At 46.8% G+C, this 26,540-nt stretch overlaps 1 protein-coding gene across 3 annotated transcripts in view; it reads left to right on the top strand.

The window, feature by feature from the left end:
* The window catches only part of MAN1C1 (mannosidase alpha class 1C member 1), a 45,811-nt gene extending 21,692 nt beyond the window's left edge, over positions 1 to 24,119 (top strand). For 2 of the 3 annotated variants that reach the window (XM_029619844.1, XM_029619845.1), the window contains exons 4-13: positions 2,649 to 2,764; positions 3,121 to 3,201; positions 4,104 to 4,198; positions 7,101 to 7,224; positions 10,074 to 10,167; positions 15,269 to 15,384; positions 16,686 to 16,905; positions 17,809 to 17,981; positions 20,462 to 20,577; positions 21,580 to 24,119. In XM_029619844.1, coding sequence (XP_029475704.1) covers positions 2,649 to 2,764; positions 3,121 to 3,201; positions 4,104 to 4,198; positions 7,101 to 7,224; positions 10,074 to 10,167; positions 15,269 to 15,384; positions 16,686 to 16,905; positions 17,809 to 17,981; positions 20,462 to 20,577; positions 21,580 to 21,700 — 1,256 coding nt within the window. In that variant the 3' untranslated portion in view covers positions 21,701 to 24,119. The remainder of the gene's footprint in view (positions 1 to 2,648; positions 2,765 to 3,120; positions 3,202 to 4,103; positions 4,199 to 7,100; positions 7,225 to 10,073; positions 10,168 to 15,268; positions 15,385 to 16,685; positions 16,906 to 17,808; positions 17,982 to 20,461; positions 20,578 to 21,579) is intronic. The other variant, XR_003859199.1, reaches the window with a different exon arrangement.
* Positions 24,120 to 26,540: the final 2,421 nt, after the last annotated feature.

Below are 26,540 nucleotides of genomic sequence, written 5' to 3'. Positions count from 1 at the left end.
CAGAGCTCAGGGCGTTGCACTGTGAGTCAGGCCACGGCCCCCCCTCCCTTTGCCACTGTTGGGCCAGTCACATGACTCTCTGTGGCCCCGGGGGACCCAGTGGAGGACAGATGCTTTTTGTCTTAAATTGGCTTTCCTGGTTAAATGCCACCCCCCTCCCCCCAAAATACAGCGCACCTTGTATTGAGAGAGGGCTCTCCTTTTTATGCTAATAAGGTCTCTCGTGACTTCCCCCGCCCGCCCTCCCTCCCTTTCTCTTCCCACTACAAGTGGCTCCCTGACTTCCCCACAGGTGCAGAGTATTGCGATTCCACTGTCCCCTCGCTTTTGCATTAGTTATTCCATTTCTTGGTCGGGTTTATATTCCCTGTTGAAGAGCCGGCCCGGTGGCAGAATGTACTTCTGGGTCGGATTAGCTGCTCTCTGGGTTGGCCGGGGCTGGGGGTGCCGCGGAGGTAGCGCTTATAGCCCTCCCTGGCTAAAGGGAGCCCCGGTTATCATGCAAAGGCGCCACCTAGTGCCTGGACATAGGCTCTGCGATTGCAGGGGTCTGGAAGAAGGCCCTGCCATGACTGAGCTAAGCGAGTCGGGACAGAGAGAGAGAAAATAGGAACAGAGTCCCAGGTTCGTTGTGAATGACCCAGGACTGATCCCTGACGGTCACCTTCAGCGCTTCCTAACTATTCATCCTTGTAGACCTCGGGCCTTTCTTCCAAACACGCTGCCTCCATTCCGCCTGCTCAGGATCCCGTCATCTTTAATTACCACTGTGCTTAGGTGCTGTTTATTAATCCTCTTAAGCTCCCTCGCTGGGCAGCTCTACCACCTTTTTTCACTTCCTGCCCCTGTGGTTTTATTCTCACTCTTCTACAAAATGGAGTCCTTTGTCACTTTTATTTTCTCTTAATACTTTCCTCTGCAGCATGCTGTGTGCTGATGGCTAGGAGGCTTTGCAGGAGCTCCATAAATCCCGTCCCGCTCTCCAGCGCCGTATGGAATATGTTAGAGGATGCAATCGTCTGCCGTACGCTACGGCACGGGCTATTGAGTGTCATGCTGCAGTGGTAATAAAGGAGGCAACCTGGCATTAATCTTCGGAGCCTAGAGTCAACAGTTCAGGAAATTATGGAGCATTTTGCAAATGGATATCCTCCTGGGTGCAGTGTTAAATAACCCTGAAGCAAAACTGGGCAAGTTGTTTGCAGGAGAAAGATAGGGGCTGCTGCGGCTCTGGGGGAAGATGGTGATTCAGAGGCTTAAACTGATGACTATGTTTGGGGTCAGGAAGGAATATTTTTCGCGCTATGGCTGAGTTGATTACGGGTGGTTTTCATTTCACTTCCTTGGGGACTGCCGCTTCCGCTACAGCAGACAGAATAACTATAACTTTTACCAGTACTCTGGTCTTTGTTTAGTTGAGCTGACTTGCGCGATGATAACCACAGCTCAAGTCTTCAGGGTGCAGTGGTTTTACTTAGTTCAATTTCTGGATCTGCAGCTATGCGACTGCAGTTTGTTCTGTTACGTTCAGTGTCCGTTGGGTATTTCCACACCTCCTTTTTACGTAGGCATGGGGAGGGCTGCAAAATATGAGACCACAGGAGTTTTTGTGGGCTGATCATTGTGTTTGAAAGCCCCCAGCTTCAAGATTTTTGCATTTACAATAAGAATTTTGTGCTTGGAAATGCCCTAGACAGCAGCAGTTGGAGTACCTGAGAATTTTGGGGGTTTTTTTCATTGAATTAGTGATTAGATTTTGTCTTTTTTCTTCATCCTGATTGCCTTCATTTTGCATAGACTTCATATTGTCTGTTCCAAGTGTTGACTTCCTTTGGGCATGGAGTCATTGATTAGAGCAGGCAGAAGCAGTCATTCCTGTCACTGGCAACAGTATAGAACAGTCTTCTACAATATTGCAGGAAATAATCTGCAGACCCGAGACCTACTTTCTCAACCCAGATTTTGTCATTCATGTCCCGGATTTTAAATGTTCATGCATCAGAATGCTAGGGATGTGCATCGTTACATCTGTTTCAGCAGGTATGCATGTACCTTGCTGACTTCCTAGTAAACCTGGAAAAAACGGATATTTTCCATGCATTTTTAATAGTGAGTTTTGTGCATAATATCAGGTTTTTTTGCGTGTACTAGAAAGTTGGCGAGATATGTGCCTGCCTGCCAAAACAGAAGAAACGAATGCACAGCCCTACAAAATTACTGCTCCAAAGCAACTGGTGCGTTTGGTGGTCTCTTATCCCAGGCCTGGTGGTGTTTCGCTAGACCTCTTCCAGCTCTGTGCAGGGTGGGAACATGTGGCTATCGGAAACCAAGATGTGTATTTCCTTGTTTTTTTTTTTTTAAGGGTTTCATTTTTAAAACCATTTATGCAAATATATATCTGTGTTCTCTGCACGTAACGGGCTGTTAGAACATCATCCAGGGCTCCGTGTGCGCAACCTGATTACATGCACTGCAGAGAGGCATTTCGGAGGGGAGGGGGTGTCATTCTGGGCCAGTTACCTGCGAATATTCAAAGCAAATCTACATGCATAGGTTCACTTTGCAAACGTCGGCTAAGGCTGCCCAGTTATGAAATTCCCCTTCAGATAGGAGATTAAGGTTCTCTTTTTTTTCCTTTGGCAATGCAGGGGGACTTCGAGGGGCCACCATCGTGGATGCCCTGGACACTCTCTACATCATGGGCTTTAAGGAGGAGTTCCAGGACGCGAAGGAATGGGTGGAGAAGGGCCTCGATTTGAATGTGGTGAGACGCCGAGGTTGCCAGGGAGGCCTGGCTTGCAGCCCTTGTGGGGGGTGGGGTGGGGAAGGTCAGCAGCCATCTTTGCTTCGTGTGGACACTGCATGCACAGTGAAGGCAATTAAGACTTTCCCTCGTGTTAACCTGGTCGCCTTTTAACTTTTTTTTTTTTTTTTTTTTTACTGCTGGGAGGTATTGGCGTAGAAACGTACATTGCGATTAACCAAATGTGGAGGCCCGTCTGACGTTATGGGATCATGCAGTCGTCTGCCCAGCAGTACACTGGGGGCCATGGTGCGCGTGCAGCTTAATGCACCTGTGCTGTTCGTTTATCCCTTTCTTTTTTGGGTCTTTTGGTTTAGAACGGAGAGGCGTCTTTGTTTGAAGTGAACATTCGCTACGTGGGAGGGCTGCTCTCCGCATATTATCTTACTGGAGAAGAGGTAAGGTTTTAAAGCCTCCTGCTGCCGGGGTGGTCCTGAGACAGACAGGGGCTCCTGCAGGTCCTGCAGTAACGAGCTGGTGAGGATCTGCCACCACCTCCCACAGGAGCAATGAGCCAGCAGCTGGCCGCTGCCTGGAGGGGATAGGACCCCCTTCTCCGTGGACTGCTCAGCTCCTTCCTGCCCTCTCTCTCCCTCCCCCTCAACCTGTAAATCACAGTGGGATGATAGGTAGATAAGCAGTGCTGCTCCTGGTTATTCCTGGCCACGCGTTTACTGCCCGTATCGCAGCCAGACCTGCATAAAACGATGCTCCCAACACCTTTCTTCTGTTTGTCGGAAGCCATTGCCCCTGTCTGTCCATAAGCACAGTATCACCTGGTTCGACAAAATGACTCTGATCAGATATTTAGATCTGTCTTTTAATTCCGAGATGGGAGGGGATTGAAGGCCACCAGGAGAGAGGCTGCAGGGCTCGTCTTCCTGCATCTTTGCCTCCTTCGTGTCCACCCCCGTCCCCGTCAATAGAAATCGCTATGCCAAAAGCAAGACTTGTGGGCAACAGCTGTGGTGTTGTTGCCCTGAGCAATTCCCAGCTCGCATCAGTTCAGTGTACAAGTTCAGATCCCAGCTCCGCAGGCTTCCTGCCTACCGGGGATGGCACTGGCCACTTAGTGGAGATGGTTGAGCACCATCTGTCCTATTACTTGAAGCCATCATCAGCCGAACACGTCCAGAGCTTCAGGTGCCGTGTTCTCTGTGCAGTATCTGGGTATGCGACAAAGAGATTCTAGCCAGCTTCCAATATCTTGGTTCTACAGAGATTCCCTTTTTAAAAAAAAAAAATGTTACCAGCTGAAAACTTTGAGCCATTTTGCTGTATTTTTTTTTTTTTTTTGTAGGTGTTCAGAACTAAAGCTATTGAATTAGGAGAGAAACTTTTACCAGCATTTAATACACCGACCGGTATTCCAAGAGGCATCATCAACCTCGGAAAGTAAGACGCGATCTTATTGCTAACGGACTAAAAGGGACAATTGTTTACAATTTGTACGAGGCCTGTAAGTGAAATTTCAAAGGGAAAACTCCCTGTAGAGTTTCCCTTTCAAACTTCCGGGGCCGATGGTGTGGTGGGTCCTTCAGTGCCTGCGGACTTTGCATGGTTCCTGCACGTGGTCTGCCAGCTTCGCCCTTCCCCGCCCTTTAACAACGTGGGTACATCTGTCCTCCCGGGGGAGGGGGATGCTAACTTTAAGCCCCTGATAGATATTTTTTTTTAACCTGGGCAAAATCTTTTGAAAATTGTTTTCAGAGCGATAGGAAATGTTTGCCTGGGTAATTTCGGGGTGGTTCTTGCTGCCTGTGATGTGGCAGTATCTGCGTATGGCTGTGGAGACCAGGCCAGGATCTGGATTCAGGAGAGCCTGGGACGAGCGAGAGCAGGGCAGACTGGATCGGCCTTCATGAATCTCTTTCTTCCCCGGTATCTGGTGATATCCAGCATCACTTGTTCTTCTCTTAGGAACTCGGATAGGCTCGATATATTCTCCTTCCATTGCTTCTCATAAGATGTGCATCTGAAAAATAGTACAGTAGTCGTGTAAAATTAAAAAAAAAACTATGCAGGTTTGTTAAGGAAATGCTGAAACTGCTTTTGGGAAGGGAGGTTAGCACAGAGTGCAGCTCCCTCTGGAGTCCGGTTCATGTGCACCCAAGTTTAACTACCCCCAGAGGATGTGAGTGCCGTGTCCCTAGGCAGCAGAAGCTGGGCCCAGGAATCAAATGTAAATTTTATTTTAAAAGCCATGTTTGAGAGAGGTTAAAAATACCAGCTGGCTCCTGTGTGGTTTGATCGCTGTCTTCTCAAGGTATGGCTTAATTTTCCTGTTAGAACAGCCAAATTACTATTCCTATAATGCTTTAAGGGGAGAACTTAACCCCCTCGCTCCCATATAAATTGGCCCAAGATTACTTAAGTGAACTACAGGTGGAAGGTATCGCTGCCTTTTTAAAATCTCTGCTGTAATTATTACGCAGTTATTTATGTAAAAAAAAACCCATCTCTAGCGCTTTCCAACCTCAAGTGGCCACACACTGGTGAACATTAAAAAAAAAACAACCCAGATTCTTAAAAAGCACTCCGGAAGCGATTGAATTGCTGTATAAAAAGCAGCTCCCGTTCGGGTCTCGCTCTGTGACTGCCAGAACCCGAGGCTTCTCGCCGCAAACAATAAACACACGGCGTTCCTCCGCAGTTCCTGTGGCTCTGCGGTGCGCCTATTGCTCCACAGTGCAAGAGCTGTGAGGCACAAAGCGGAGGTGTCAGCAGGCTTGCAAGGCCAAGAGGATCAGCAAATTGAAGTTCTGTACAAGGCTGGCATTCGGCAGGGCCCTCAAAGCGTTGAGACAGCTTTCTCCGTGATGGCGGGCGAGCTGCAGGAGACTGCAAGCATTTTTCAGCCTCTGCTGTCTCTCTGTCACCTCCACTTTCATGTGGCATGGGTTCCTTTCAAATGCTGAGGATTGGACACCTCGCAAAACCCAAAAGGCACTTCAAGAGCCCAAGGAGGCAGTCATGGGTTAGATTCCTGCTTGTCTGCCTCTGAGAGTACCAAGAAGGTTCGAGAATTGCTCAGCCAGAGGATGGCGAACAGGCTCCGTGTCATGATGAGCAAACTGTACCACTCCTGGTTTTATGCCCTACTGCATCTATGGATTTCTTGCTGCAAGTTCATGGATCCTCCTCTCTCCAGGGACACAAAAGGACCAGCTTGGTCAACCCCTTATGATACAGAGTTTGCAGCCAACCTCAGCCTGCCAGGACACTTGAGAGCTCTGCCTGATCCGGCTGCAGAGTGATCCTTGGCTTGTGGTCATCGGTCTTTGCTACGACACTTGACCTTAGCGTCTGTGAAAGGCTTTATGGAAGATCGGTTGACCATGAAGACAGACTCGTGGCACCTCTGCTGTGGTCAGCACAGCAGTGCGCGAGGTGAAGGAAGTAGCCGTCCTGCTAGAGTGCATTGAGTGCACGTGATCCAGCGTGAGAAGAAAGGCTTGAGGCGAGCAGTGCATGAGTGCAAAGGCACAGGAGGGTCTGAAGACCTCCTGGTTTGTAATGAGCCTATGCCCCCTGAGCACGTTTCTGCATATGCCTTATAGGGATGGGCGTTTGTTACATCTGTTTCAACAGGTATGCGTGTACCTCGCCAACTTTCTAATACATGTGAAAATACAGATATTATTATGCGTGCATTTTTAATAACGAGTCATGCGTATAATATCAGAGTTTTTGCATGTACTAGAAAGTCGGCGAGGTATGCGTGCGCTGCCGAAATGGAAGAACCTAATCTGCATCCCTAATGCCTTAAAGCACAGAAGTCCAACAAGGTACAAAGCTGAATAACATTAGTAAAATAAGAGTGATTTTTTTTTCTCCGTGTCCTTCCCTGTAAAAGCCCTCTCCTTAGAGCTCAGTGGGCTTCCCACTCTTTCCTGCCATTGGCCATGGGCAGTCCTGCAGAACCCAGAACAGAGGAGAGAGCAAGATGCAGCTCGCTACAAAGCCACTTCTTCTGCTATGCTACTCAGACAGTCCCATGCTCGGTGGCACTGAGAGATCCAACCACAAAGCCACCATTGCTTTTTTTTATTTTTATTTTTAGCACCCTGTATTCGTCTCACTGTGCCAGAATACTCCAGCCGGAAGCAGAGGCAGCAGATATTTTCCATTGTAGAACCTCTGAAATCCTTCATTAGGTGTAGTGATGCTCTCCCAGAGCTGGACGGTGGGGGGGTTTGTTTGTTCCAAGACTGTCCTGATGTGGCCCAGTGGTCTTTGTATTTCTCGCCTGAGTCTGATGAATGCTTAATTATGCTCTTGTTTTTCTTTTTTGCAGTGGCATGAGCTGGAGCTGGGGCTGGGCCTCTGCAGGAAGCAGCATTCTGGCAGAATTTGGCACCCTGCACTTAGAATTTTTACAGCTCAGTCAGATCTCGGGAAACCCATTATTCACTGAGAAGGCAAGTGGCTGACATTGGACTATGAGAGAGAGCAGTAAACCTTTTGAAGTGTGTTGCATTTTTCCATAGGCAGCATGTAGTGAGTGTGTGCCTAAGGCAAACCATGCAGCTTTAGCATACATTATACGGGCGCAGGCTCCAGGAGGAATGCCTCTGATTGCTGGGTGTCCCATGGCTTTCTGGGATTAAGAAGCAGAGCATGGGACAAGCACATGGGCCCTGTGAGGGAGTGGCAGGGATTGTGTGGATGGGAAGACTAGATGGGGCGGATGGTCTTTTTCTGCCGTCGCGATTCTATGTTTCTGTTTTCCCTGCATGTGGACCATGGAGCACCGCTGAGCCCTCCTGGAGGAGAGGTGAGAATGTTCCAATTCCAGAACCATTTTCTTATTGATTAAGAATCAATCAGGCCAATGCAAATCAGGGCGCTCAGCTGAGCGCACTGCTCAAAACGCGCATCCAGCCACGGGTTAGACGAGTGTCCAACCCCCGGCGAAACTAATAGCGCTCATCATATGCATATGAATGTTGATTTATTTATTTTATTTATTTATTTATTGGTTTTTATATACCGCCGCTCATCAAAGATATCACGTCGGTGTACATAGAACAAAAATACGCAGTTGCGTGTACATATAACAGAATAATAATAGCTGAATTCAACAATAAATTAAAACAGTAAAATACAATATAAAGAAAGAACAACTTATTTAACGGAATATTAGATAGTAATATAGAGTAAAATAAATGTGATTGCATAAATGAATCTAGAATTAAGGCTAAAAAACTAGGGGTATGGGAGGGGTGGGGAGCAAAATGGAACAGGAGCAAAAAAGGGGAGCAAAATGGAACAGGAAGGGAAGAGAAAGGGTAAGGAAGGAAAGGGTTATATACATAACCCTTTCCTTCCTTACCCTTGATGAGGCTATTAGCTATTTTCCCCAGATCTAAAAAAAAAAAAATGTGCGCCCGACCCGCACAATTTTACGCAATTTTACGCCAGCCCAAAAAAGTGTACAGAAAAGCAGAAAATGCTGCTTTTCCGTACATCCTCCGACTTAATATCATAAGTTGGGAGGAACCAAAAGTTTAAAAAAAAAAAAAAAGTGCCAGAGGTCAGGTTAGGGAAATAGGCTCTTGCAAAATTGAGCGTCCGTTTTCCTAACCCGCTGACAGCCTCCTGGGCGCCCGCTGCTAAGGAGGTGCTAGGGGCACACATTTGACCCTAGCGCCTCCTTGGCAGTGCGACCCCCTCATTTTAAATGTTCAGTCTCGGGCCCAGGAGAGGTGGCTGGGTGCATGGGAGGAGGAATAGCCTAGTGGTTAGAGCACTGGACTATGAACCAGGAGACCAAGGTTCAAGTCCCGCTGTCGCTCCTTGTGACCCCTTGTGACCCCTTGTGACCCCTTGTGACCCCTACATTGCCTCAGGTACAAAAACTTAGATTGTAAGCCCTCTGGGGATAGTGAAATACCTACAGTACCTGAATGTAAACCGGTGTGATGTCTCAATTGAGATGAATGTCGGTATATAAAAAAAATAATAAATAAATAAATAAATGTTAGGAAGGCGGACGCTCAACACTGAGCGCCTGTTTTCCGCGCTGATTTATTGCATTTGCCCCATTGTTGCAACACAATCCCACATGGCGTGGGGGACCGTCTGGGCAGTTGATTTCTTTCAAATCCAAGGCCCAGTCATGCGGAAGGCGATTTACAATTACATCTCAGTCTCAATACTAGATAACAAGCGCATGCAGTAATCCTACAAATTATGGTACAACAATCATTTAAAAATCACAGCTAATGACAGATGTCAGAATCTACATTTCAGGTGTGAAATCTTCTGAATAACCAGGTGTTGATAGCCTTCCTAAAAGACAAATAATCTTATTCCAAATGTACCTCATCTGGGAGGCCTTTCCAGAATCTAGGGCCGCTTTACTGAAAAAGCGTGATCTGCTGGCAGAGACGGTCTTTCGGGCTTGCCAAGATCTAAGTCTGTAACGGGAACGATTCTCCTACCATATCATGAAGAGCCTTGCAAATCATCCTGGCTTCATCTTGGTTTTTTAATTGAAGGACTAAGTGTTCGTTTGGTTTTTCGCTGTGATGCAAAGGTTGCTGCGAGGTGAGCCCCGGGCAAAACCAAAGGCTGAGCGTCTGTGCTGCCTGCTGGAGACAGCTCGGGGTCTCTTTCTGACTGGCTGCATGCACGGCTCTGGACATCAGATGAGTCTCTTTGGGCTCCTGTCTGCTGATGTCCACTCCTGGACAATGCTGTGTCCTGCATTCTGGGGGCATTGCCCTTCTCCATGTGATGGGCCACTTTAAAATTCTGCTTCTCTTAAGTGATAACAGTAACCTAGTAAATGATGGCAGAAAAACACCGAAAAGGCCCTGCCAGTAAAATCTTTAGGGTTGTGACTGCCGCTCCGTGCAGGTTACCCCCCATGCCTTTCTTGGAAGTGCAATGTGATCATTCCAGTGTGATTTTGGGGTTGAACCACTGCTCGGATGAATATTTCTGCTTTTTACTTTCCAAGCCATGTGACGTGACGTCCTTTTTTTTTTTTAATGGCGTCAGGTCTGGGTTTTAACTCCCAATCACTTTTTTGTCACTTAGAAAATGTAAACAAAAAACATCTCATACAGCTTTTCATGGGGGATGTGTTTTTGTTTTATTGTATCTTAGAAGAGTTTTAGCATTGATAGGATGCTGAAGTTACTCATTCAAGTTACTGTAGGGCAAAAATCTTATAAGATGTGCTCAGGCACTTCTAAGGATGGTTTTGCCCTTTCTAAATCATAAAAAATATCTGGTCTGTCTTTTTTTTTTCTATTTCTAGGTAATGAACATCCGCCAGGTATTGAAGAGGATTGAGAAACCTCATGGCCTGTATCCCAATTTTCTTAGCGCTGTTAGTGGAAACTGGGTCCAGCGTATGTACAGAAATCTGCTTTTCCTATGGTGACGTTAATTACAGATGAGGGACTGATTTAGACGCCCAGCACTTCTCACATGTCTCCTCCATGCCGACAGCGTGGTCAACCCATGCAGGAGACGTGTTGGGTGCCAGAGACTGAATCGGGCCCGGGGTGTGTGTAAGTGTGGACGTTACAGCAGAAGGTTCTGGAAGGGCCTCATCCCAGGCATGTTGTGAGCCCACCTCGCCTCTGGTGCTGGAGAAGGGCAGTCAGGAGACCCAAACACGGACATTCTCGACTGCACATGTGTTAAAACATCTGTTGACGCCAAGACCTTGTGTTTGTCACTATTACACAGCACCAGGGAGCAGTCATCCAATTAGCTCACTATTTTGGCTTAAAATTCAACACTGGTGGGGCTGCGGGAAACCCTTTTTATCTTGCATGCATTGTTTCCACCTAGGACGTGCAAATCCGTAATTCAATGCCTTCTTTCCCCCAGCAGCGTGTTGGTAATTGTAAAAGATGCAGCATGAAGTCCGATTTATCAAACGTCGGCAACTGAAGTTTGGTTTGCTTATGGTAAAAAAAAAAAAAAAAAAAAAGAGGAAGGTTTCTTTTTAATTGCAAATGAACAGTTTTAATTTAAAGCTGGTAAACACCGTGCTGGAGGTTTACAGTGTAACATATGGTGGGAGAACCTCATTTACTCAATAAGCAGGGGAGGGGGAAGGGCATATATTGGATGTAATTGAGATACCGTAGCTGCCTTAATTCCGATTCTTGTAAAGTATTCATTCATCCAGAATGAGTCATTTTCTTGCCTCGGAGTGCCTGATTGGCATATTCTAAATATACTCGTTAGGTATGCAAAGCTGGATCTCTCTGGATTAGCAAAACATGAGGTTATGTGCCGGGACTGGCAGTGGAGAAGGTGGAGCCAACGAGGTGACGGGCTTTAGAGCAGAAGCTTTAAAACCCCAGCAGGCTGAATAAGTCAAGTTTGGTTTTTTTTTATATCTCGGATGATAGTCAAACAAGATGCGGCGACCCTCGTGTGTGTCCGTCCGTCCTAATGGCTGCTTCAACAGCGCGCCCGTGTCAGATCCTGCAGGACATCGTGGTCCATGGGTGGCAGTAACGCTAAGTGAGGGAGATTCAAAATGGAGAGAGAGGACCTAGAAGCCCTATAGAAACATAAATGATAAGTAATAGGGAAACAAAGCTCCTCTGCATTGTAGCCCCAGCTGTGACAGGTCCCCATTGAGTTGGAAACCCAAAAGAAATGTCCGGAGCTCACTCTGCTCTCTACATCATGTGAAGACTTCTTGCATTGGCCTCCCACCTCCCAACTCGAGCACCTAAGAATATGTAAACCGTAGTCTATTGGGAAACACCTCTATCTGTAAGATTTCACTGTGGGAGACCAGACTTATTTGTTTGTTTGTTTATTGCATTTCTATACCATCAGTCGTAACGGTGTAGAGTTATACAATAAAAGAAAATATAAGTGTTATAGGCAATACTTGAGGGGTGAGGCGGAGTTAATGCACTGGATCGCCGTTCATATGTCCGGACCCAAGGATGACCCTCCGAAGGCTTGCAGAATGAATCCAAGCCGGGCTAACTCTGAGCAGCAGCCTGGACAGCCCTGCTGCAGTCCTCTTAGATTCTGCAGAGAGTGGGCAGGCAAATCTTCAAACGTTTGCCATTGGTGACCAAGAGGGGGTGGAGGAAGAGCGAGACCCAATAACCCTTCAGCTGATTTCTCAGTTCCCAGTTATTTCAACTTTAAGTTCCACTTTTTTTCCAGGAGCATCCGTCTCGCCTTCCCCACTGCTCCCTTCATGCTTAGTGTGGTACAATTTAGCTGGGTCATTGCATCCAAAAAGGGCTGTGTGCTGGTGCAGAACCAAAAAGAGTGCCCCGAGTTTCTTTCTTGAACATTACATTTAATACGTGAACCTGATTCTGCTAACCCCATCTTTGTGATACATGTGCCCGAGGTAGTATTTTACACTGCAGTTCACGCATGCGTGCGTTTTGCGTTATTTTAGATGGCCACCCAAAGCACGCTTTAATATCGGAAAGAGACAGAGAGAGATGCAACGATTGTGTCCATTTAGACCAGAGAGAAGTCCAGGAAGGACTACCAAAAGTAAATTTGAGAGACTTATGGAAGAAAGGCGAAGACTGTCTGGTCGGATCTTCCAGATCATTCCAGGCAAACCCCCCATCCCTTAGCCGCTAGGGCACTCGAATTTAAAGAAGTAACGTAATGCCGTAACTGCAGATAACGAAACGTATCCACGTTTTTTGAGCTGTTTAAGGTCCAACATGACCTTGAACAGTGTAAATCAAAGACACTAACAGCAAATAAACATTAAAAAGTGCCGTGGTGGTCCTTCGAGCGTCCGGGTCTCCTGCAAGTACCCAGCAAATCCCAATGTGAAAACGAATGTCCAATTGGAAAATTTAAAATCACGAAGCTAATCTGATAGGACGGTAGTGCCGCTGACGGAAAAAGGAGGATCCACATTAGAAAAGGCGGCTAAAATAAAATCTTAAGAAAATATCTTCAAGAGGCAAGAAATAAAAGTAGCCAGCGAGGAGAAAGGAGATCGAGGAAGAGTGGGAATACAAGGAAAGGCAAGAAGAAGGAAGTGACCAGGGAAACCAACAGGAAAGTCAGAGAGGGAAAAGCAGGCCCAGTAAAGTGAGCGGAGCCCGGAGGGAGGCAGCTCCGGCCCTCGGGAGTCACAAAAGCGATCTGGCTGTCGGGGCGCCCTTGATGACCCTTCATCAGCCTCGTTAGTTCTGGTGGCGGTGGGGAATTTTACAAAACTTGGCGGTAGGATATGGAAGGGGACTTGTAAGAACCACAAGAGAGGAGGGCTCTAGCGCAGGGGGGGGGGGGGGGGGGGGAGGGGGGATGGGATGAGGGTGGAAAGGGGGGAGACTCAGGAGTAATCTCAGGAAATATTTCTTTACAGAGAAGGTAGTGGATGCATGGAATGGACTCCCAGTGGAGAGGGTGGGGACCAGGACAAGCACAGGGGATCGCCGAGGGAGTGTTTAGGGATGGAAAAGGTGAATAGCTGGTGTGGAGGGGCAGACTAGATAGGCTGTGATGGTCTTTTTCTGAGAGGAAGCCAATAAGGTCTGGAATGGCCCTGCTGGCAGAGGTGGAATTTACAGAGATCGAGGGTGGAGGATAGGTTGAGGGTAAGAGACGCTGGGAGAAGCCGGTATTGATTTATCTACGGGATTTTCTATGCTCATCTAGCCAGAGAGGAAGACGACCGTGCAGACAGGATGGGCCGACGGCTCGATATCTGCGACGGTGTTGTGTTATTTGCTAGTGTCCAGTTCAGAAACCCGGGTGATACTTTCTGGCTCTCCAGGGCGGACTCTGCCTCGCCTGTGCTGCTGTTCCGAACGCTCTCCTGATAGTCGGCTTTCCCTTTGGCTTTCTCGCCAGCTCTTCCTGTTCCTTCTTTCTCCAGTCTTTGCCTCACTTTTTTTGCTTCCTACCTCACTGTAGCTACTTTTTATTTCTGTGCGCGCTGGTTTGTTTGTTTTTTTTTTTATAATTGAATTCGACCTTCTTTTCTGTTGTAGGACTTTTTGGGGATTCTCCCTTCTCCATACGCCAGGTTCACAGAGAAGCCTATAAGGTAAAACTGAGCCATCAGAAGACTGGTCTGGCCTCAGCCAAGTCACTCCCGTCCTACCCGATAAGAGATGCCGATAAGCATTTTATTTTTATATTTTAAGGAAATTTTAGTGAGCGGCAAGAAATCTATTTTTTTTTTTCAGTTGCTGTTAGTGGCTTTCTTTTAAATTCACAGCTTTTCATGCTCAGTTAAGTTCTGGATAATCCTCCAGTGAACCAAAGACTTAGAATTCAGGCAAGCGCACAAGGCATGAATGGGGCAGACCGCTCTGCGATCCAGTCTTACTTTCAGTATATCAGCAAGTTGCCAATTACCCGGGTGCACCAAGAAAACCTGTGGAAATGAATCCCATGCAAATTTCTCGTGAATAGCCTGTGAATCGGACTGGCAGGACACCTCGAGGCCCAAACCCTGAGAAACCACTGCTCCGGGGGATGCAGTTTCTAATCCCTGCTGTCCAGCTGCATCTTGGAGTCCTGTTGTTTCCCTCTGACTTGCTTTGCCCCAGATATTTTGCTTTGTTCCTTCCCCTTTTACCAGGCTAACATGCAACCCAGATGTGTTAGAATCATTGATTAGAATTCAAATCGGGATCCTGCCTGGATGAAGAGGGTTTTATGATTCTGAATTATTCATATAAGTCAGGTGACTAGACAACTCCGTGTCAAGGGACAGGGCATGCCAGTCCTGGTTTTGCCCCATTGCATCTATGAACTTGTAGTTCCTGCTGGTTTCAGAGATTGGAACGGCTTGCGAAGGTTTAGAGCCAGGACTGGCTCGGCCCGTCCCTGATGACCCAGAGCTGTCTGGGCACCTGAAGCATAACTCTGAAAATGGAAGCTGAATTTAGCTACCCTGAAGATGCTCACAGGTCCGTAACTCCACCGTGCTGAGATTATTATTGTCCGTGTGTTGTCACCACTGGCACACGTGCGGAGAGAATGGCGAGATGGGATGCCACCAAACCCGTGCACAAGTGGAAATGCTCTTTCACAGTAAGAGGCGCCTGCCGCAGCGCACTGTAATGTCTCATGAAAGACCCGCTGTCCTCGCCATTGCAGACACTTTATCTTTGTTTTTTTAAAGGGTGGGTTAGGCTAGGTCCATCGCCCTGAAATGGAGTTGTCCCACTTTAACACTGTACAGAAGCTCCAACACGGGGTTCGGGGGTAGTCGTGGCCTCTCGCCCAGTCCAGCAATTTGATTGGTCAAATGCCCCCCTGGTGCTTTGTAATGGAAACCCAGTTCTGTGTCTCTGCCCAGCTTTGTGCTTTCTTGGTTGAATGGTCACACTGGGAGCTGTTAGTCCAGGGTCCATGGGTTGGGGGTCTCCTAGGAAAGCATCACTGTTCGGTCACTGTCCTTGATTCTTGCAGGTTACGGACGGGGGAGAAAGGCCCGTGTGAACAAATGCCTCTTGTGCCTTTCTGTTTTTCCAGACCACGTCTCAGTTGGAGGACTCGGAGACAGTTTTTACGAATACTTGATCAAATCCTGGCTGATGTCAGCAAGGACGGACAGGGAAGCGAAGGAAATGTACTACGAGGCACTGGAGGTAGGATGCCCACCCATGCTGTACCTGTTTTGTGCATCTTGCATGCCAGGGGCCTAATGTGTGACAGTCAAGCATGACATATGGCCTCTGCTTAGGAAATCTAAAATTGACTTTATTTTAATTTAATTGATGTAGTGTCTTTTTGACCAATGCTCATTTCAATATCTGTACTCAGTAACCAATAACAAGGTAATTGTCAGCAGGTAAGCCTTATGGTCCATCCAGTTGCCCCCTGCATGTGGTGTCACCCTGCTCAACCTCCCTCCCTTGCCTTGACCACCACCTCTCGGTAAAGAAATCTTTCCTCGTATTTTCTTTCAATAGCCCTCCTTTAGCTTCATCTCATGATCCTTGTCCTGAGCTGCTTTTGTTCCCTAGTGCAGTGGACACAAAGAGGTCAATATTCAGCAGCATGTAACATAGAAACATAGAAATGACAGCAGAAGAAGACCAACGGCCCATCCAGTCTGCCCAGCAAGCTTTCACACTTTTTTCTTTTCATACTTATCTGTTACTCTTGGCCCTTAGTAACCTTTTGATTCTGTTTCCCTTTCCCCCCCCCCCCCCTCCATTAATGTAGAGAGCAGTGTTGGAACTGCATCTAAGTGAATATCTAGCTTAATTAGTTAGGGATAGTAACCGCCGCAAAAAGCAAGCTACACCCATGCTTATTTACCCCGACTATGTAATTCAGTCCTTGTTGGTTGTTGTCTGTATATAGATCCACTTTTTTTCATTCCCCCCTGTCGTAGAAGCAGAGAGCTGTGCTGGATATGCATTGAAAGTGAAGTATCGGGCTTATTGGGTTTGGAGTAGTATCCGCTGGATAACTAGCGAGTTTTCCAGTTAAATGCTAGCTTTTGAATATTTCCCCTACTTATCCAGCTGTGTGTTAGCTGGATAACTTGTTATCTGGCTAAAATTGAGCTGGATTCAGTAGGGGGCATTCTTGGACTGTTGAAAGGCAGAGTTAACTTAGCTAGGTTATCTGACTAACTCAGATATTTGGAGATAGCCAGATAACTTAAAGGGCTAACTCTGCCATAGAGTAGTCCTAACGCTAACCGGATAAACTCTATCGGGATAACTTTGAGATAACCGGGTATATTTAGCAGCGTGGCTGCATCCCTGAATATCCCGACAAAGTTAGCCAAAGTTTATCTGGTTAACTATGCAATCCGGCCAGTGACTTAATATCGGCCCCAAACTTTTTCAAGGATCTAACAGAGTGATAATGAGACGCTGAAGGAAGGAGGTGGCTGTGCGTAAAGTCTCTTCAGATTCCATGTTCACATTTCTAGGCAATAGAAGCAAATCTCGTAAAGAAGTCTGCTGGGGGACTGACCTACATTGCGGAATGGCGGGGAGGGATACTGGACCACAAGATGGGGCACTTGGCCTGTTTCTCCGGGGGCATGATCGCCCTAGGGGCCGAAGACGCCGCAGAAGAGAAGCAGCAGCATTACCTGGATCTGGCCGCGGAGCTCACGCGCACCTGCCATGAATCCTACGTCCGCGCAGGTAAAAAAAAACAAAAACAAAAACACTGCTGACCGGCTCCTGCCCCGTATCGCAGTGCAATGCCTGGGGACCCTCTGCCCGAGAGTGGATAACGTGCAGCGGCCAGGCCCTGCGGCACGAGTCTGCGGAAGCGTACTGGAGGTGAGCTGTGCTGCCGCGCCAAGGAGCGTGGATCTGCGGTATTCCACTCCTCCCCTCCCCCCCCATGAACCCCCTTCTCTGTCAAACGTGGTGTTTGTAGCGAATAATTAAAAAAAAAAAAAAAAAAAAGACTAATTGAAATCAAGCCGCGCTTGGTGACTGGGCATAGCTGGCAACACTATAAGTTGTTTCTGTGGTAGAACATATGGAGGCGGTCCGTACTCAGCACGGCGTCATGGCAGGGCTGAGAGGGAACTGAGAGGCTCCTTTCAGCCTCTAGGATGGAATTTTGGGGGACACGAAAAGCACTGTAAACGCAGATTGGACGTGAACCCGCAATGACCGAGCTGTGCCGTCGGCTGGGAGCGGATCTCTGGCGTGAACGTCATTCCGTGGCAATGCACACTGCTCCCGTGCCTCCTAAATCACCTGATATTTATTGGGAAGAAAGCATCGTAATATTATTTTACAATGGGACGCATGAGGGGAAGGAGAAGGGTTTTCACTTGTGGTATGAAAGCAGAGTGCCCTGTGATAAGATACTGCTAACACTTTTCTGAGGGGCAAGGGGGCCAGTTCTGAGGTAGTGAAGGCAAATGCACCCTGGCTCCCCACTTCCGCGTTACAAGGTACATAATTAAATCTTCCCCCATACGACACAAAAGTGATCATTAGAAAGAATGTCATGACCACATTACAGAGCTGGCGCTAATAAATGTGACGGACTACTTTTTTTATTTTCTGTGTTTGCTACATCTTTAGATACCAAGCTTGGACCGGAAGCTTTCCGGTTTGACTCCGGGGCAGAAGCGACAGCCACCCGGCTAAGCGAGAGGTATTACATCCTGCGGCCAGAGGTGGTGGAGAGCTACATGTACATGTGGAGGATGACGCATGACCCCAAGTACAGGGCCTGGGGCTGGGAGGTTGTCAAGGTAGGGACGGCGCGTACCGCACGTGAACGTTGGTTGCCGAATAACTTTTGTGTTTGCTCGTAAATAAATAAATGAGAGCCTGAAAAGTGAAAATGTTTTCCTGAAAGCCTGGTGGGCCGGCTCGGTAGCGGGGCTGTGCTGGGCTCTGCTACGTGGAAGGTCCCTGGCTCAATTCCTGGATGCGGCCTTTTGCTCCCTGAGTTGTCGCTGGCTGTAGAGGGAGGGCGTCCTGCTCCTTGCTTAACGGCGACCCCTAGTGGCCGGATTCAGGGCCCGTGATTGCAGAGTCCCAGAAGGAGCCCTGGTGTATGGCCCCTGACCCAGGACCTCCACTGCGCTGACCAGGTGAGGTCCACTGGGAAAGCGGGAAGGTACAAAATACGAGGACAAATCCCCAGGGAGTTTCGAATGAAAGGTCATGGCACCGGATCCTAGTTCTGACTGAGCTGGAAGTAGAAAGGAGCAGGAGGAAACTTCACAGTGGGGGAAAAAAAGAAAACCCAAACCCTGGCATGGAACATTAATGCATGTTAAGCGCAATCTCGCGTTCCCTTTTCCTGCTGCTAGCCAGAGTTTCAAACTTGAGCAAATTCCTCGGCTTTCTTTGTGTCTTCTCTGCTAAAGGTTTCTTTTCACTGAGACTTCAATATGTTGCAACGTTCCTGCAGAGCCTTTACTTCCGCAGGGCGCACGAGGGTCTGTTTCTGTGGTAACTGCAGTAATACAAAACTTTGATTCCTATAATTGAATCATTACCTCCTGTGACGGAGGTCGCTAGATTTGCCTTCAAGTTTCACGAGATGGCTGTATTTAGTAGGGATTTGCATTCGTTTCTTCCGGTTTGGCGGGCTCGCACATACCTCGCCGACTTTCTAGTGCAGGTAAAAAAAAAAAAAGGATATTATCCCTGTATTTTTAATCATGAGTTATCCATTTTTTCGCCTGTACTAGAAAGTCGGCGAGGTCCGTGCGTGTTGCGCCAAACATACGTGCTCTTGGAGGTGTGGTTGAGTTCAGTTCTGTCTTTGACTGGGGGAGTGGGGCCTGGATAGGAGCCACCGCCCTGGACCCTGCACTTTGAAGGGAGGGGGGGGACCCGTGCAATGTGCCGCTGGGCTGGCACTCCCAGCTTAGGGGTGGAGCCCTGCACCTCTGCGCTCCAGGGCTCTGCTGCGACTGATTTGCCCCTGCACCCCGCACTCTCCTAAGGTCAGCCCTGGATGGGTTGGGCTGCAGACTTTGCCGATTTAATGCTGAAACTTCCGTGCTAGCCAGCTCTGCAGCTATCCCTGTACAGGAGGCTCTCTGGCTTAAACCAAGCAGCTTACTGAGAACCCACTCCTAGGTGATGCCCTATAACCATGAGTTAGATTTGAGCAAGCAATAGTCACACGTTATACCTCTCTTCTATTCTAAGTGTGTTAACAGCATGGTGCTGTGGAAATGCCCCACTAGGGACCTGGAAGGCTGAAATTCAGCTCCTGAGCTAGATTTTGGCTGCTGGAGCAGCAGCATGCTCAGGAGCGCCCTACGGTGCCTCGTGACACTGACTGCGGAGGCCACGCAGATTCCCACAGGCAGACTGTGGATCTACCATGGCCAGCTGTGCGTGGAATCGCCTTTCGTCTGCAGTAAACCCATAGCAGGAAGCCTGAACCCTGCAGCTGCTTGTGTCAGGTTGTTAAGAGGATCCTGTGGGATGGATGCCTGGCAGCTCATGTCGGGTACCTGGACCACATTAAAGCTTCTACAGTTGAGAGAGGATGAGTCCTGTTACTTGCTGTTATCAGTATACGTGAGGTTGCTTGTGCAATTTCCAGTGGCTAAAGAATCCACGAGGTCTATAGCCTTGTAACCTGTGTATTAAGTTCTGATGTATATAAATATCGGGAATTAAATGGCCTAGTACTTTTGTAGTAACACAGGAGATGACAGCAGAAAAAAGGACCAAGCAACCCATCCAGTCTTCCCAGACTGCTTAGGGTACATCCCAGCCGCCAGCCTTGGAGATGAAATATTACATTTCCTCTTCCTGCCATAAACACCGGGCATGTTACAAACCTCTATCTGACCAAAGAGTGAACCTTGATTGCTTACTTTTTATCCAGGACAGTGTGTGTCAGCTTTGTCCTCCGCTCTCTTGGATAGATGAGCGTTCATAGTTTACACCCAGTATGCCTCCTATATCTAACCATGAGTTGTTGCCTGAACATGTCTTCCTAGGTTCCCTGCGTAGTCTGTCAGACAGACCTGGCTAAATGAGCACCCGTGTTTCTGCCAGGGCTTCTAGTCATCTCTAAGCTTTACCAGCTGCCAGGCAGAACCAGCTGCTAGTCTAATTGTAGTCCCCCCCCCCCCCCCCCCCCGGGTAGCCTGCCAGAAGGTCAGGGCTACGTGAGTGCTGCGTTACCGCAGCTCTGGCTGTAGTGGCATCTGGCCAGTAACAGAATTGTTTGGTGTTTTTTTTGTTCTGTTTCTAGGCACTGGAGAAGCATTGTAGATTAGAAACTGGTTTTTCTGGGATTCGGGATGTTTACAGCACAACCCCAAGTCATGACAACGTACAGCAGAGTTTTTTCCTAGCAGAGACCTTAAAGTAAGTACAGAACCCACCAACATCGCCTTTGAAAATAACACAAAATCCATGTGTGCAGCTGCATGTCAAATCTGCATTTTCTGCTATATTAATTTAAGACATAATTTATTTACATATAAACCACAATTCCCGCCCCATTTGGTGCGAACTAGGCAGCGTAAAATCATAAACTATAACATTCCATGCCATGAAACAAACTGCAAACACCTAGAACAAATGTAAATAACATTGTGCCCCATTTGAAAACCTACTAATGCCATAATAGCAACCCAAGACCCCAAGTCCAACCCCTCCTCCACTGAGCAGTCCCACATTCTTCAACCAAATGCTCAAGGGACAACACCACAGCCTGATCATATGTGTCTGGGACTTTCCGAGCAATGGCGAAGATCCGTGGATCAAGGCTGGAGACAACCGTACATGAAGGGGTGACTTTTCACAAATTTGTATGTCATTTCAAATGTGCACGGAGCCAGCTCAATTTTCAGGCGTGCCGTACGCGCACCAGTTGACTTTGCAGGGCTGGTAGCTATGTGGCTAAATGCTTGCTTGTAACTTTGCCCATTGGCAAATGGGGCTGGAAAGCCGTGAATGTACATGGCATGCCATGACTGCACACAGCTTTATGAAAATTCAGGTTACGTGCCCTTCCTCCATCGCAAATTGCTAATGCCATCAGAACATGCACCTCCCTCCCCAGAATACCGTGTTGACAGATCTATGTGTGCAGCGCAGCATGAAATCCACATTGGGCGAATGAAGCTGAGTTAATGTGCATAACTCCTTATTTTACACACCTAAGTCATGACTATGGTTTGGAAACCTAGCCCTTCCTGGATTCTTAGATACTGAAAATTATGGAGACGCCATCTGTAATGTAGAACACACAGGGCAAAGCCAGTGGAGAGCCTGAAGAGAGACAGACAGCTTTCTTTGGGGAAATACCAACCGCTGGCCTTCTAATTTCTTTCTTCTTGTTTTGTCTCCCATCTATGGATGCAGGTACCTCTATCTCTTATTCTCAGAAGATGATCTGCTGGCTCTGGATGATTGGGTATTCAACACAGAAGCCCACCCGCTCCCTATAAATCACGTCACTGTTAACATAGGGGAGCAGCAGTGAGCCCCACTTCTCTCTGCAAAGTTGGCTAATGAATTTCCTTTCCAGTAAAGGATTTTTTTTTTTTTTTTTTTTGCTGTTCCTGGAATGGTATTTTGGGGACAAGTTCATGTCGGGATGGTGTCACTACAGTATAGAAGAATGCATCCTTCTGTGAGGAGACGCCATTAGCTGGATAATGCATTTGCACAAATTGACTTTGGGCCATGTAAAACGGAACTCATTACATTTCTTATTATATGATAAATTTCTAGAAAACCCACTGACCCTCTTTTCTCCAGAGGCTGAAGGGCTGGAAGTTACCCATTCAATAAACTCCTTTTTCCTTCTTTTCAGTTTTTTTTTTCTTTTCCTGCTGTAGACGTATTTGAATTTTGGCACTTTTTTTTTTTTTTTTTTTTAATGAATAGTTTTCCAAGGAATGCATTTTCCAAATGGAGTCAACCTCGTAGCTGGAAGAAACGTCATCCTTTAGGACCTAGAAGTTGATGTGTTTCCTAAAACGACGTGCTTTCAAATACGTTTACTAAAGCTTGTACTGCGTTTAACCGTTTATTTCATGGATCTGTTGGGGGGGGGGGGGGGGGGAGAGAAGAGCGCCATTGCTGTGAATCTGTCATAATTCTCCCTTTCAATGGTAAAATCTCTGAAAAAGGCACACTATTGTTAAATGGCTTGCCTGATGTGGTTGGTTAAACCTCTGAAGCACTTGCTATTAAAATGCTAATTTAATATAAACTAGACAGACTGATTCCCTTGTTACTGTAGCAAGCGTGTAGGCAATAATTTATCTTCTAATTGACTTTACTGCAAAATGTGTTTTAGGGACTCTGATGTTCGGTCTTCACACGCAGATACTTAACCAACCAAAATAACTTTGCTTTGAAAGCTACCAGTGTGCTTGCTTCATCCAGACATCTGGACAGACAACACAAACTGCTGACTGATCTTGTAACACCGCGCTTAACATGGAAATCATCTCTCTGGTGATTAAAAGTCCTTGTGCAGAACGGAGATGACATTCCAGTCACCGGCGTGGTGCTTCCAGCCCCTGCGCTGCTCAATTTACTGGTTAATTTTCTCTGGTTTGCACAATTGGAGGGTCATTTTATAACCACCCTTGGAGATGGTAAATTATGTGTGTAAGTTTCCCCATCCCCAGCTCTGCCCCTGCCCTCTTTCTCATACACACAAAAGGATGCACAGATCACTTTTTTGCACATTTGCACATTCCTTTGTGTACAACCGCCCCCGGGCCCATTTACACACCCAAGCCCTGGTTTTATGCATGCAAATCCCTTTTGAAAATTCAGCCTTTACTGGACATTGCATGTGGATGATGAAGCTTGGGATGTGTTCTTTCTGCAGCTGACGTCAGACAATCGGATGATTGCTGTCCTGTGATGTCATATAAGTGTCTGATGACATCAGCTATATAAAAGCACATCTTGAAGTTTTTATTGTATTTTCCGCCTGAAGTAACCAGTAAACAGAGGAGGGGCAAGCAGGGTGAGAGAGGATCTGTAGCCAGGCCTCTTTCTTTCTTTCTTTTTTTAGTGCGGGAGGGAAAACTATAAAGAGCAAGGCACTTGCAGATATATTTTATCATGAGTGAAGTTGTGCACCCCGGACGTGGAGGTGTAAGCCTTGGGCAGTGCCAGCCTCCAAGAACCACGAGCTGATCTGGTTTTCAAGGTAACAGGAGACAAGTAGATGAACAATGCAGTCTTAGGGCGAACGTAGGCAGGAAGACTTCACTGCGCCGATCCTGAAAACCAGACCCGCCTGGGGCTCTCTGGGTCCAGAGTTGCCCGCTCCCATGCTTGCTGAATGCCGTAACCTCTGTACAGCGTGTTTGCACTTGAATTGCCAGCAGCTGACTCCCACTGCCATTGTTGAACTGTGACTATAAACTGATTTTTGTTTCAGTAAAAAAAGGCTTGTTTTATAACTTTTTTTCACCATGTAGCAGGGGTGGGAGCAGTGTGTATGTGTGTGTGTGTATACTGTATGTAATGCAATCCAGGCACACGCATGTGCCCTGCACGTGTGATATAGCTCTGTGTCTCTGAGCCATTGTCTTATTAATTCTCCAAAAACACAGTTTACCAACGCTCTTACCTGTTAATCGTTTCTAACAGATTTTAAAATTGGTTTCTAGAATGTGGATAGAACTTCTTGCAAAGTTGCCTTTTGTTCTTGCTGTCCTGTGCTCCCTTTCTTTCCCCCTATGCCCTTCACCGGTGCATAAGTGGTGAGTGCTTTGTAAGCGAAAGGCATTAGGACTGTGAAACTGACAAGGACAGTATTAAATCTTGCAATTCTGTCAATGCATATAATTAAGAAGTAATCTTTGCTTTAGCAGCCTGCATGCTTGTAAATGTACAATTTTTATAAATAAAATTTTTTTATTTCATCATTAGTCGGTCCAGGCTTTGTGATATTTGAGGCTACTTGGCTGTTAAGAGGGGGAAAACCTATGAAGTCCTCAGTTGTGAATCTGATGGGGATTGCAGCCAGCACTGGTTATTGCTAGTCTTTTTATGGACCAGGGGGACTAACTCTGATCTCTGAAGTCTTTAAGGTCTGGCTAGCAGGAGCTCTTCCATGAGCATTTACAAGAAACATTTTGCAAAAAACTTCCTGTTTCAGTAACAAGATTTCTTTGCTGCTTGTGCATCTTCTGAATGCTGCGTTTCTCTGTAGAGTAGAACAGAGCAGACTAAAAAAACCAGGGATGGGAAAAGAGGCGCTCTTAGTCCTGGGGGCGACTGCCTTTTAGTCAAACACTACCCAGAAACAAAACAAAAAAGATACCCGAGAGGCAGAGGCTTCCTACAACATCGAAGGTGCAAGGTGACCTTGTAGGAAGAACATTGACCAGTGCAATCCAGAATCCATTGTAAAGTATTATTAAAAATGAGTATTATCATCCACTCCATAAACCCTGGCAACCATACACATCGACCACTAAGGGCCTCATTTTCCAATATCGCATTGGATAACAAAAAGGGGTGTGCCTTATGCTAATAAGCATGTGTATTGCAAATTGCACTATCACCTATGCGAAAGGCTGTTATTGCAAGCTGCACTATTAGTGCAATTTGGGCTGCATTGCCAGTATATATTGTGGTTCATGATGTCTCCTGACAGGCCTGTTTCAGTACAATATGAGAGAGAGAGAGAGCACCTTGCCATAGTGTTCCCCGCCCTAGACAGGTATTTGTATCCCTATGGTAGGCCCACCTAGTAACTCGAGGTGAGGTTTAAGTATTAGTGTAGGGGGTTAGGGGCCTCTTTGACATTCAATGTGAGACGTACGAACAGAACAGTGGTCTCTTGTGAGGAAACTCACTCCAAGATGAGATTTGTGCAATGTTCTCTCCACCTAGCTTGATGTTACCCAGGTAGAGAGTCCATCGTTGACGTATTGTACGAATGAGATCTTCATTTGGAACGACGGTATATAAAATGTCTAAATAAAATAAAGAAATGCCTCTTAAGGGGGACCTTATGATGGTGAATGAGTTGTCCCTATTATGCAAATGAACCCAATAATAAAGTAGTGATTCTTGCTTAAGCATAACTATGTTAGTTCCTTTGAGTTGCATCATGGGACTGCATGATTAATTCTCATTAAAAATTCCTTTCAAAGCTTGCCACATCTCTCCATTGAATTCTTATATCTGGGGCTGCAGTTCTGTGCATTTCATAACCTGCGTTATCAGGACAGAAAGACTAAGAATACCTCTAAAAAGAGCTTTCTGACCTTATCGGGGGCCCTAGAAGTAGTGTAACCATATACCTGCAGTCCTAGTTTAACCCCATTGCGTTCAGAGAGATGTAGCCCTGCATTTCTTACAGAACTCAATACTACCTGTGCATGCACTGGGGTAAATCTAGGACTTAATTGGCTTATCCCCCCCCCAACCAGGGAACTATGATCACCCTACCTACAGAAAGAACAATGTCACAATGAAATAACTTTAGCTCACACTAATGAGTTGCACTGAATAAAAGAAAATGGTCTCCGTTATTTGGATGATCCAGATTACCATCTGCTCACTGAGCGTTCCAGGTCTCGGCCTCTGTGACACCACCTGTACAGAAAGCTGCTTTCTGCTTTTGCCTCTGTACTGGTAAATTATGCAGTGCTAAGAGTGGGAGGAGAGGGTGCTACTGGGCTGCCCGGTCTTTGGCTGTGAAGAACTGCTTTCCTTCATCGCCTGGCAATGGGAGATACTGGGATGTAGCAGGACTTGCCCCAAAATATCTGGCTTGTCAGATTCACGGTCTGTTTCTTTGTAATCATCCAGCCCTTGAAACTCTCGTTGGTGGGTTTCAAACATTGGGACCATGGGGCAGAGCACCCTTATCAGACAGTGTGGCACATAATAGAATGGGGTACAAGAAATTCCTCTTTTAAAAACACACCTGTAGCCAAAGAAATAGCACAAGAGCTAGGAGTAGATAAGGACCATTTGGCCTGCAGGGTTACCCCTACCTATCTTGCTTTAGACAAGGATATTGCCCAGCTGTCAGCTGCACAATCTGCCGGTCACTCTTACAAGAAATGTGCTTGTATAGGATGGAGCACGCTGAGACTTCACAAAAATGTTTTTGTAAGTGATCTGTTCCTATTGCAAGAATATCCCTGCTACTTAAATACTGTACACCAATAGCTGATAGATCAAACTATGTAATGCAGACATTTCTGGGGCAATAGTTGCCAAATGCAGACTTGGAGAACTTCCAAGAAGTCTGATTTTCAGAATGTAATGAATATTCATGTGACATTTTATATGCATTTTGATGTAAGAATCCTATAAATCTGCAAAAACTG

Source organism: Rhinatrema bivittatum, chromosome 11, assembly GCF_901001135.1.
Source record: "Rhinatrema bivittatum chromosome 11, aRhiBiv1.1, whole genome shotgun sequence".
Taxonomy (NCBI): Eukaryota; Metazoa; Chordata; class Amphibia; order Gymnophiona; family Rhinatrematidae; genus Rhinatrema; species Rhinatrema bivittatum.
This window is presented reverse-complemented; position numbering and strand designations above follow the sequence as displayed.